General features: G+C 44.1%; 1 protein-coding gene across 1 annotated transcript in view; it reads left to right on the top strand.

Moving 5' to 3' along the window:
- The window catches only part of SERPINI1 (serpin family I member 1), a 90,180-nt gene that overhangs the window by 75,300 nt on the left and 1,485 nt on the right, over nucleotides 1-13,395 (top strand). The window contains exons 7-8 of the mRNA XM_081911259.1: nucleotides 5,842-5,928; nucleotides 8,621-8,710. Of these exons, the coding sequence (XP_081767385.1) occupies nucleotides 5,842-5,928; nucleotides 8,621-8,710 (177 nt within the window). The remainder of the gene's footprint in view (nucleotides 1-5,841; nucleotides 5,929-8,620; nucleotides 8,711-13,395) is intronic.

Below are 13,395 nucleotides of genomic sequence, written 5' to 3'. Positions count from 1 at the left end.
TTGCTTGCCCGCGTTTCCACACTGGTGTTTCCAGGGCAAGTTAGAAAATGCAGGCTTCAAATCTCTTAGCAGGCTAGTCAAACAGTTGCCTTCTGCCTAATGAAATGAAATGAAGGAAATGAAATGAAGGAAATGAAACTGATCACTCCTCTGGCCTTTCTTTGCTTTGCAGCTACTACTGAAATCAATTAGGCTGGTAGAGAAGGGACAAAGTGGCCTGTCCCTCCTTTGCCAACCTGCTTGCTGACCTGTGGCAACCAGGTGAGGTATTAAGCACAAGTCTCTGTGTTAGGCTGGTACAATATTTGCTCTGTTTACAAGTATACAAGCATAATCTAAGTGGAGGCAAAAGCAGCATTCTACAAGACAGACGATCCTACAGAAAGCAACCTAGACTACACCTCTAATTCTAGTTTAAGCCACCTAGAAATTCTCAGCTCTCCCTTTTCTGTTTTCCCCCCTGCTTTCTTTTTGTTTTAATAATGTTATTATTTATACCCTGCCCATCTGGCTGGGGTTCCCCTGCCACTCTGGGCAGCTTACAGCACATAAAAATTTGTAAAGCATTAGACATTAAAGATCTCCTGATACAGGGTTGCCTTCAGATGTCTTCTAAAAGTCAGGCAGTTATTTATTTCCTTGACATCTGGTGGGAGGGCATTCCACAGGGCGGGCACCACTACCAAGAAGGTTCCTACCTGGTTCCCCGTGAGGGAACCACCAGAAGGCCTTTGAAGCTGGACCTCAATGTCCAAGCTGAACAATGGGGGTGGAGACGCTCCTTCAGGTATACTGGGCCGAAACCGTTTAGGGCTTTAAAGGTCAGCACCAACACTTTGAATTGTGCTCGGAAATGTACTGGGAGCCAATTTAGACCTTTCAGGACTGGTGTTATATGGTCTCGGCGTTTTTGTTTTTTAAAAAATCCATTTGGATTTCCCGCCTTCCTTCCCTTAACTGGAGGGGTTTCAACTTCTGCAAGCCCTGGTGAGCATCGTATTCAGAAACGCAGAGAGATCCCCAGCTTTCAGGAGACCTTTAATCATGCGCTGTCTTTAATACAATCAACCAGCTGTATTAATCAGCAATGGGTGACCAGAAACCATGACACAATGTTGCTGTTGTGGTGTTTTTTTAAGTATTGGACCTCACCAGCTTGCAGGACAGGATTAAAACACTGGTCCTAAAGCCACTTATGTGGAGGCAAGTCCCTTTGATTCAAGAATCCGTGGGTGAATGTGTGTTTTTAGAACTGCCACATCAGAGCACATGTGACTGTGGATAAAAGGTAAAGGACCCCTGGAAGGTGAAGTCCAGTCAATGCAACTATGGGGTTGCAGCGTTCATCTCGCTTTCAGGCCGAGGGAGCAGGCATTTGTCCACAGACAGCTTTCCGGGTCATATATAAAATCAGGAGTAGAATGGGTCAGGCAGAAGCGAAAAAGCAACAATTCTTTAGCCTGTTGCTAGAACAGCACACCAGTGAATTAAATTGAGCGTGTAGGTGATGTAAAAACAAAAGAAATTGCATGTTTCCACTTGGTACATCTGTTGAACCAACAGTAATAATAAAGAGTAGCACATTAGCAAAACGATAGAACAAACTCTCCAGAGGAGAGGAAACGAAAAAAGCTGCTAGACTAAGACTGGATATGTAGGTCATCTGCTTCAATGCTCAAGTGTTCATAACCTTATTATCAATTACCAGAGCCTGTGACTACCAGGAGAGCACAGTCAACGTGTTAACAGTAGGAGTCACCCATGGAACGGAGGGGATCCTAAGTCCCTCTGCTATAGGATTTGAGAGTTGGAAGGGACCTTGGAGGTCCTCCAGCTTAGTTATTCCCACCCTTGGATTCCTAGATGTTCTGGACTACAAGTCCCGTCATCCTTAGCCAGCAGGGCCAATGGTCAGAGGTGATGATGTTCACCAACATCAAGGGACCCAAGGTGGAAAAAGGCTGCTCTAGTTCAAGCCACTGCTGAGTGCAGGATCTACAATGCAGGTTGCAACTTCAGCAACAATAGGGAACTTGTGGACTGCCAGTTGTTGTTGGACCCCAACTCCCATCATCTCTTACCATGAACGGTGCTGCCTGGGATTGATAGGAGTTGGAAGCCCAGAACATCTGGAGGCCCACAAATTGCCAGTGTCATACAGCATCCCTGTCCAGCCTCTGCATCATTGTCTCCAGTGAAGAAGAGCCTTTCCAAAACAATCTGTTTACAGTCGTACCTTGGAATCCATTCCCAGAAGTCCGTTCGACTTCCAAAACGTTTGAAAACCAAATGGCAGCTGCTGATTGGCTGAAGGAAGCTCCTGCAGCCAATCAGAAGCTATGACTTTGGGTTCTAAAAGAATGTTCACAATCCGGATCAATCACTTCAGAGTTTGCAGCGTTCGGGAGTCAAAACGTCCGAGTTTCAGGGCGTTCAACAACCAAGGTATGACTGTACTGTCAAACACCCTGTTTAACAATAGGAAATTTCTCCTAAAGACTTGCTGATAATCTTTTCTCTTCAGCCAGGTGTGGAGAACATTTTATAGCCCATTCCTTTATGGACAGCCCTCTGAGGGTCACATGTCTGTAGTGGGTGGGGCCAGAGGCAAAAGTAGGCAGGACAACAAATGTAGGCTAGTTTCTACTTGCATACCTCTTTGCAAGGCAAGCAAGAAGCATTATCAGAATTCAGAGGTGCCACAATTCCACACAGCATTGGGGGAGCCCCTTGTGCGCATGTGATGTCACCTGTGATGTCATGCACATTGAGAGGAGGCTGCAAGGCCACAAAAAGGCCCAGCAATGCCCAATGCAGGGAGGCCCAACAAGGCCCTTCCCTTCCACCATCACGGGGAGGCCCAGCCCCTCAAGATTGACAGAGGTTCATCCCTGTACCACCTTACATTGGGGGGGGGGCAAAAGTGTCCTCAGCCCCATAAAAATTGTGTCAAGATTTCAAGGACAACTTCCAGCCAAGCAAAAATGATGGCAAGGCCAGTGAGGCATGTGGCCTGGGGGAAAGGGCCCAGGGTCAGATAGAGAGCCCTCAGTGGTTGATTTCAACCCCTGGCTCTGAAGTTCTCCACTCCTGCCGTAAACTGAGAACCAGCAGCTGGGCCACAAGGGAAGCGGGTTTGCCTCCACAACCAGCTTCCCAGAGGCATGTGGTTGCCTGGCCAGTGCCAGCAACAAAACTGCGGCCTCAGTTGCTCTTTGGCTTGATCCAGTAGAGCATTTCTGACTACTTCCACACCTTTATTTAGCTCCTTCAAAGTGCTGATGCAGCGAGCCCTAGGATTCGGCTGTGAAGCACAAAAATCAGCAGCTGCGTTGAACCGGCTTTGCATTTCATCCAAGAGACAAATTGTTTTCCTAGAGATTTATACTTTTCCTGCACCTTCACCTTATGAAAACCAGCAGGCGAACCTTAAACCCACAGACCTGTTTTTACGCGACCAAATTAACTCCTCCACCGTTTTAAAGATTAAGTTGTTTATAGAGAACGTTGAGCATTAAGTATAGAGAAGATTAATGGGCTCCACAGCAGGGCTGTTAATTTTTCTGTGTGAGTAACAGAGGCATCCCAGGTGGTGGCGGAAAGGTTTGCTCACAGTTGGGTTTTATTGAATTAAGCACCCAGCAATAATTTCAAAGTACCATCTTTAAATTACTTAAGAGCTCTGGCTTGATGTGGTAAATGCAGTGCTTCATTTATTTTTGTTTCTCACAAAGGCTACTTTCCCTCTTTTTTAATTATCAGCAGGGTGAGAAAACAAAAATGAAATGCAGGATTTTCCTCTCAGCCATTTCTCCTCTAAGCGGGCTCATTCATGCAAAACATGAGTGTATAAAATTGCCATTTTGATGCTCAGGCTGTTTTCCCAGTTTAGGGTCTGATGGGCAAATGTTTTGGTCTCATTTGTGTTCACGCTGATGATTTGGGTTATGGGTGTCTGTTCAGCACACCTGGTTAAAAGAATTAGGTGACAGTGATGGAATAGACATTCTGCCTTCAATCCTGGAGAGCCACTTCCCATCAGAGTAGATGTTACTGGGCTAAAGGAATCATTGAATTGACTTGACATCAGTGCAACACGCTCCGTGGAGTTGCCCTTGAAGAGAGATTGATTGTTAAACCTACAGCTTTAGATGCATGGTGTAAATGTGGGCAGAGACAGAGAGCAAGTGCCTTTGGACAGATCTGATGTGAGAGTGGTGGATTGCTGGGGGTATTTTAGCTTAGCTTCCTCCACCTGCACCCAACCTGTATATCTGTAAATAAGGTAAACATAAAAAGGTAAGGGAACCCTGGATGGTTAAGTCCAGTCAAAGGTGACTATGGGGTTGCGGCGCTCATCTTGCTTCCAGGCCAAGGGAGTCAGTGTTTGTCCTCAGACAGCTTTACGGGTCATGTGGCCAGCAGGACTAAACTGCTTTTGGTGCAATGGAACACCACGACAGAAGCCAGAGCGCATGGAAACCCCGTTTACCTTCCCACCACAGTGGTACCTATTTATCTACTTGCACTGGTGTGCTTTCAAACTGCTACGTGGGCAGCAGCTGGGACCAAGCAACAGGAGCTCACACCGTCGCAGGGATTCAAACTGTCAAACTTCTGATCAGCAAGCCCAAGAGGCTCAATGGTTTAGACCACAGTGCCATCCGCGTCATCGGTAAATAAACTCAAACAGTACACATACTAAATCTCTGATGGTCTCTCTCAAGGAAAAGCCAAGCTCACAAGGTGTCCCTGAGAATTGTGATCACTAGGAGAAACGGGGAGAGCATAAGCTAGTGAAGTGATCTAATTTGCACCTCCTGGAGCGATAACCGGATTACAGCATAATTATCGTTTGCATTTTGCACTTCTCTGAATTTTGCAATATAATCTAGGCTCAAAAAAGGACCAAAATCCATTATTATTATTATTTAAAAATGTGCATTGTAGGATAAAATACACTTATAAATGTGTACATTGAGATAAAATACACACTTTGATGAAATGTACATACTTAAATATATATTTAAATATGAAATAACCTTCCACACATCCCTGATGCTATTTTATTAAATGAAGTATGGAGACACACACACACACAGAGAGAGAGAGAGAGAGAGAGAGAGAGAGAGAGAGAGAGAGTTGGAAATTGCTAGTAGCTTTGCAGGGGAAAGGAACATTTGAAACAAATGCAAGGTTTTAAAAGAAGGTAGTATAGATATGAATTTTAGTAATTAATTTTGCAAATAAGATGGATTAATCTTAAGACTTTATATTATTATACCAAGCCCAAGAACTGCAAAATAAATCACTGGTTATCTTATTTCTGTTTCTGTTTCTTTTTTCCACATATTTAATATTTCATTGGTGTGTGGGTGTTTTGAGCACACTGATAAAAAAAATTAAGAGGAGGCCAGATTGGCAGTGAACCTAGGGTTACCTAAAAAGTAAGCTGCATACATAAATGTGTATATAAGTGGAAATAACACACAAATGCATTGCATTAGGCATACATTCAACAAAATTGCATACTAAATTTGTATATTCAGAGAAATCCACACAAGTGCATGCAGATTTGTGTATATCAATGGTTCGTGCGTGGGCCGTGCTTCAGAGAAGATGTTTAGGGTCGGCACAGATGGAAAGAGGTGAGCCCAGCTGTCTAGAAGAGGAGGTATGTACAATCCCTGATACATACCAAATGTACACATACAAAAATAAAACTGCAAAGTGATGCTGAAATGGAGTGAACGGAGCCTGAGACTGGAAAAAATGAGAAACTATGACACATCCACCCATCCCTACTTTTCCTCTGACCTTAGTTTCTCCTTTCTTTTCCAGACAACAAAGAACTTCACCTTTCAAAAGCAGTTCACAAGTCTATCTTCGAAGTGAATGAAGAAGGCTCAGAAGCTGCCGCTGCCTCAGGTTTGCCCCTCCTCAAACTATTGACTCAGTTACAGGAACCACCGCTATGCATTGGCAGGGTCTACTGACTTGGAGCATAAGATGGGAGTTTAAAAGTTCTGGGTTCAGATTATAGCTCAGCCATGAGCTTGCTTGAATAGCTTTAAGCTACCGCCTCCACCTTACTTCCTGATCTGTTGTATGGGATAATGACATGGGTGTAACTTGCTCAGAGAATCCTTGAGACCTCGTGGGCTTGGCCATTGTGAGAAGCAGAATGCTGGACTAGACAGCAGGGTGTTCCGGCGGAGCAAGCCAGATAGCAAATCATGCCAGCACAAGTCTTTTGCATAGCTCAGTTGGCTACAGCGTGGTGCTCATAACACCAAGGTCACAGGTTTGATCCCCATATGAGACAGCTGCATATTCCTGCATTGCAGGGCATTGAATTAGATGAGCCCCAAGGTCCCTTCCATGCCTACAATTCTATGATTTTAAGGTCAACCCTGGATTGGGTTGAGGCAGCCTCACTGGGTCCACCCAGAGTGATCTGGGGCTGTTGAAAGGGAGAGCAGTCTGGCAGTGGAGATATGGCATGGAGGAGAAGCTTAGGCAAGCTGTGTCACAGTCCGGTTCACGGGCGTTCGAAGTCCTGGCTGAGGACGTCGGGACCAGGGGCAAGATGGCGGTTGGGAGCAGGAGCAAGAGTCCAGAAGTCAGGAGTCCGAGAGTCAGGAAGCAAGGAGTCACGAAGTCAAGGGTCTGAGGGTCGAGAAGCAAGGAGTCACAAAGTCAAGGGTTCGAGGATCAAGAAGCAGGGAGTCAGGAAACCGAGGCCCGAGGATCAGGAAGCAAGAAGCCAAACGCAGCAAGGCAGGAAACGTGTTGCTGTGGCAGAGAGCCGAAGGGAAATGCTGACCTTATATCCCTTCCCAGCTCTTGCCACCAGGTGCTGTGAGTTACCAATAGGCCTCTTCAGAAGAAACTTAGGAAGGCCCCAGCCCTGCAAAGTCCTACTGGTCACAGGGCCTAGCTCCTGCACGCACTCCTGACAAGCTGTGTGTCTCCTTCTTCCTGCCCCCAACTATGTGGTCAATTAGGGTTTTAAACATACAGTGAAGAGTCAGCAGGGAGAAGTGTCAGATGAGGCCCTAAATCATCAGAGGACCCCTGCATAGTACTACTAGATAATGGTCTGAGAGCTATTCATAAAGTTGGAACCTGTGCTCTGTTGCTGCTGTATAGCAAAATGTTGGATTGGAGTCAGAACTTTTTGTTTCCAAGTAAGCTGGAAATAGTGCAAGAATTCAGTTGCGTTTGGATAAAGGCATTGTATATGAATAAAAAAGTGGGGGGGGCAGCTTTCTAACTGTTACGGAAGGACCAGATGGTAGAACTGTTTGCTTGTCACTTGCAAATATTGGCTTTTCCCACCAGCAAATCATTTCTGTTTCTTCTGTGGTTTGAATTGATCTCCCCAGGTCCAATTATTTCATTAGGAAAAAAAGAAATAATCTTTGCGGCAAGCCCCCTGTACAGCTATAATTCTGGCTGAAAAACTACATTCCCCAAACTGTTCCAAGTGAGGATTACTCTCATGCCTGGGCATGCATGGACATTTTATTTACTCAGGTTTATTGTTGCTGGGGTTTTTTCACATATCAACGCAATAAAAGTTAAAAAGTTAATGAAACCCGTGGAAAATGCAAAGCTCAAGGGAGCAGTCATAAAAGATTTCCAAATTTTATTAAGATCAACCCCTGCCTCTCTACTAATATGTTTGGCCTACAGTGTTCCGTTCATGTCCCGGGTGTTAAAAATCAAATCTGCTGCTGCTCTGGTTTCACCAGAAGCAGCTTAGTCATGTTGGCCACATGATTCGGAAAAACTGTCTGCGGACAAACGCTGGCTTCCTCGCCCTGTAAAGCAAGCTGAGCACCGCAACCCCAGAGTCATCTGCGACTGGACTTAACTGTCAGGAGTCCTTTTAGTATCACATCTGCACCAACTCCTAAAGAAGAATCTTGTCTCTTGCTGAGGGTAAACACTGCAAAGTAAACACTGCACACAAAGTGGTGTGATCATTTCCAACCATAAGCCCACAAGTCCTATGCGCAATTAATGTCCGTAACCAGAGTAAGTTAACAAAAGTTTTGCAATAACCTATTCAAGAGCTTGCATTCCTTTTGGGCCCAAATGTTTGATTTCAAGGAAGGCCAGAGCAAGTTGCAGGAAATGACCACAGTCCAATAGAGCCGAGAGGGAATGGGTTTCCATGTTCGCCCAATACGTTCTGCCACTGCTTAGCATGTGGGTGGCGGGACTGTCGAACACAATGCATTTCCTAGGTTGAAAGGGAATGGCCATCATAACTCTCTCTCTCAAAGTTCTGCCTCTTTTTGTAAGTTATAAGCCGTTCCCCCAGCAGTGAGAAATAAATGGCGCCACTGCCAGTTGTTAATCATTCCCAGAGCATAACTCAGCACATCCATTTCTTTGCAAGTCTCTTTTCATTTTAAGATGAGATTGCTAGCTGTGTGTCTTGTTGACAGCCTGCACTTGCACAGAAGAGTTGTGGTGTGTGTTTCTTCAGATTTCCCATTTTGCGCTGTCTTTACATGTGTCCTTAATGGTGTGACACAGAAGAAGAGTGGGGGATACGAGGACATTGGTGAGATATTTCAAAGGTTGCCCCTTTGTCGTCTCTCCCCAGGAATGATAGCCATAAGCAGGATGGCTGTGCTGTACCCCCAAGTTATAGTGGATCATCCTTTTTTCTTGGTGGTCAGGAACAGAAGAACAGGTGAGTGCATTCATCTCTGTTTTGAGTTCTTGTTACTCCTGTTGAATCCTCACCAGAATATTAAGAAGCTGCCTAAAGCCAGGTGAGGTTATTTAACCATATAGCCCAGTATTATGATGCCTGCTCTGATGGGTGGGCCCTGTTTGTTCGTAGAATAATAGAACTGTAGAGTTGGAATGGAGAGATGACTCCAAAAATCGTCCAGTCCAGTCACCTGAAATTCAGGAATCACAGAGGAGGGATCCCTGACAGTTGGACATTCAACGTCTTTTTAAACACCTCCATTGAACCAGAGTCCACCACCATAGTCCATTCCACTGTCAGATATCTCTTACCTTCAGAAAGTTAAGATCCTTTTCAGATGCCCTGATATTAGCATTGCACCAAGTGAAGTGAGGCAGGCTGCCACCTAGGAGAGGGCCTTTTCAGGAGTGGCCCTGCAGCTATAGAATAGCCTCCCTAGAGAGGCTTGTCTGGCACTTTCTCTATGGTCTTTTCATCATCAGTTGAATAAGACTTTGTTATTCACCCAGATTTCACAACTGTGGCTCAAACTAACTTCGGGTTGTTGTGACCTAGGGCAGTTTAATTTGGGTTGTAAAAGTGCATATGCTCTCTCCGTTTGCAAGAAAAGTTACTTGCTTTTTTTAAAAAAAAATGCTTAGTATTATTTCCAGTTATTTTTGTATTTTTAGCTTGTATTTTTAGCATCGTCAGAAACAAGACAATATACAAAATATTAATAACTGAAGCTGTCACTATTTTTTTAAAGCGTTTAAAGCGTAATTATTGATGAGCGTTTATATACATTTAATTAATTATAATGACGGGGTTTTCTGACTTGCTCTCCTCCAGCAGAACATGCAATTTGTCATGCTGATGCAAGCCTCCTAAATATAGGCTGAGCCTGCAGTTCTGTAATGAGTGTCTTGAGTGCCATAGTGGCCTCCCAGAAGCAAATTGGCTCTCCAGTCCCCTGTACACACATCCCAAAATACAATTGTTTGCTCCTGCTCCTGCTTCTCTCAACACATCTGTTTCGGGGGACGGCGGCAGGGGAAATAATATATGAAATGGCTGTAAGACAATTTAAACTTCTAATTGCTGCTTTTCATTTATTTATTTTATTTTTTAAAATGTATATCTTGCTTTTCATTGTCAAGGTCTCAAAGCAGCTTACAGTGATTAAAAAAATATTCACAATTTAAAAACAAAGATGAAAGCTCCAAAACAGAGAGACCTCGGAAAGTTAAAATGTCAACAGAAACCATCAGGATTTATTTATTTATTTTAATATTTTTATTGGAAATTTTATTTACAACATAACATAAACCCCCACCCCCCAATACAGAAATACACCTTCAGTAAACGTGAACATAACATACAATGAGCATAACATACAAAAATACAAGCAACCAAATAAAATACTTCCTTTATCCTGTATCTGGCCTCCTTATTTACTTCTTATAAACTGTTTCGTTTATGAATAATTATTAAGATTTTTCTAATCATTACTTAAATATCCTCAAAGTCTCCTGCAGACATTAATCGAAACAAGTCCAGGTATGTATTTTAGGGCACTGTTTTGTGAAGTATTCTCTGCATTTTCCCCATGCTTTTTGAAACTCTTGTTTGAAACACCAGAGAAGCATTTGTGATGGCAGAGGCCTCTTGAAATAAAAGCAGGTTTTAAGCAGGTGTCAACAAGGGTAGTGCCTATCTGACTTCTAGTGGGAGGCTGTTCCACAGGCTTGGACCCTCAGCACTAGAAGCATGACTTCCAATTAGTATGAGTCGTGCTTCCGTTCCATGGGGGAGCGCTATCGTGCCCCTCCAGACAATCTCTGCTGTATAACTCAGTTGGTTGGAGCATGGTGCTGATAGCACCAAGGTTGCAGCTTGATTGAAATACTTTTATTGTCACTTGTACAACTTGTATACAGTGAGATTACACAAGCACCACCCACTCAGCTCTCTTAGTCTTAATTCCCCTCATTTACCGACGCACACCCACCAAACCCAAAAGTCAGTTGCCCTGTTGTTATCCTTTCATTCAGCAGCCTAACAGCCCATGGATAGAAGCTGTTCTTGACCCTGTTGGTGCGACTAATCATGCTTCTATATCTTCTGCCTGAGGGCAGGAGATCAAGAAAGTGCCGGCCAGGATGTGAATCATCCCTGAGAATTTTCCTCACTCTCCAGAGGCAACATTCTTCCGTGATATCATCCAGTGGATTCACGGGACAGCCCATAATATCTTGTGCTGTATTCACCACCCTCTGTAGGCACTTCCTATCAGTTGATGTCAAACCAGCGTACCACACCGTGATGCAGTATGAAAGGACACTTTCTATTGTAGAAGGAGATCATCAAATGTTGATTGACGTCATTCTTTCGCAATACTGTGAGGAGATGGAGTATTGATTCCCCTATTGGGCAGCTGTGTATTAGAAATTGCAGGGGGTTGGACAAGATCAGGCATAGGCAAAATTGGCCCTCCAGATATTTTGGGATTACAACTCCCATCATCCCTAGCTAAAAGGACCAGTGGTCAGGGATGATGGGAACTGTAGTCTCAAAAACGTCTGGAGGGCCGAGTTGGCCTGTGCCTGGACTAGATGATCCTTCCACCTCTACAATTCAGTGATTCTCTGATCTCAACGACTGGCTTGATGTTTTTCCCCAGCAGCAGCAGCAGCAAAAAACAACAACAAACCCTGATAGTGTGTATGGAACTCATTTATTTGTATGAAAAAGAATTACTTGTGGGAAGCCATTCTTAAGATGGTGAGAGCCACTGCCAGTTTGCAAGAGCGAGCCAACGTTTCGACTCCCTTGTGGCCTAGCTTGAAAGACGCATGCAGCTGTCCTCCTTTCATCCAGTATCAGAGGCGGTTTGCTTCTGAAAATGAGTTTCTGGGAACTGCAAGCATGGGGAGTGCCATTGTGCTGGTGTCCTGCTTTGAGGCTTCCCATTGGCTACTTGTGAGGACAGAATGCTGGACTAGACAGACCTCTGGTCTGAACCAGCAGAGCCGCTCTTATGTTCTCATAATATGCTGCACCTTTTGAGTCTTATCCCACTCGTCAGTATTGCAGCAGAATACTAAAACTTTGAACCGAGAGTACCCAGTCCACCAGTATGATCAGTTATTCATGTGTTGGACAGGAGTGGTGAGAATTGCCTGCTATCTAACAAAAGAGATTGATTTAAGAGCATATGGAGTTCTCTTCGCCTGTAGTCTTGGGAAGAAGCAACAGCCAAATGGTCGAGCGCAGGCTTTGCATTCAGGATGTTTCAGATTCAATCCCCAACAGCGCCAATTAAAATTACAGCATTGGGTAGCAGGACTGGGGTAAGATCTGTTCTGCACACGACTCAGGAGAACTGCTAGGCAAGATGGACCAGTGGTCTGACTAAGACAGCTTTGTATGTTTCCCTAGCAAATGATGCAATACGTAGTGGCCTAACCGTGTTTCCCACATCAAATTGAAGGAAGTATGCTGAGATTCCTGCATTGCAGAGGATTGATGCCTTCTGAATCTACAATTCTATGATTCTGTGTCCATGTTAGACTTTACCATTTTAGCTCTTTTGCAAACATTATGTCCATTGTGCATTGACTGTCCTAGAGATTGAATTGATGGGTCTGGTGGATGGGATCAACACTTCCCTCTACTCCAGGCATAGGCAAACTCGGCCCTCCAGATGTTTTGGGACTACAACTCCCAGCATCCCTAGCTAACAGGACCAGTGGTCAGGGATGATGGGAATTGTAGTCTCAAAACATATGGAGAGCCAAGTTTGCCTATGCCTGCTCTACTCATAGCCTTATCCAAACCAGTCCATAACTGGATTGTTTTGGGCATATTGTGGTGTTTGGCATCTTTTTAAAAAATCCACTTCTCAAACAAACAAATGTGGTTTTTTTGCAGCTGGTCTTACAAAAGATGTGGCGCAATACAATATAAATTTTAAAACAGAGTGCATCAGCCTCAAATTTTTACAAATTCCGATAGCTATGGGAAACTATCTGTTAACTTTCCAGCAGTTCCCATAAGTCTCTCATCGGTTATGAAATTAAGCCATAAAAGAAGACCTGATAATTGAGCAATTCTCCGCCTACCGCATGCATAGTTCTCTAGTGGATGGAGAATTCTTCTATCCGACATGCGGAGTGGGAAGAAATTTGACTCATTCTGCATTTAAAGGCAACCCTACCTAATTCATGCTTTCTGAAAGGGTATGCAAACCAAAACACAGCCATCCTTTGAAATTCGGAATGCACCCAATTCTGCAGTGCTGTTCTCCAGCTGGGTAACATGTACAAAAATGTACGTGCTAGGATGAAATGTGCATAAAATGCATACGTTGGCAGGGATAGTATACCCAAAATACTTTGTTAGGGAAAGTGCTTTGCAGAAATTCACACTAAAATGCTTTCATGGGAACTTTCAATTTTTTTAAAAAAAAATGCAGATTGATATAGAGATGTGGGGAACAGAATTTAGGACTAGAAAAATGAGAAACCAGAATGGATATATTTGCTCACATCCACACAATGCCACATTTAAAGGGCATGAAGCAGCCAGGGCTCAGCCAGCTGTGCCAAGGTTGGCGTTCTGGGGGTCTGGCAGGGGCAGGACCAAAGAGAGGGGGCTTGGGGTGAATCCTAAACCCATTC

The sequence above is a fragment of the Podarcis melisellensis genome (genome assembly GCF_964234715.1).
Source record: "Podarcis melisellensis genome assembly, chromosome: 5".
Classification (NCBI taxonomy): domain Eukaryota; kingdom Metazoa; phylum Chordata; class Lepidosauria; order Squamata; family Lacertidae; genus Podarcis; species Podarcis melisellensis.
Note: the sequence above shows the minus strand (reverse complement) of the source record. Positions and strands in the feature narration are given on the sequence as shown.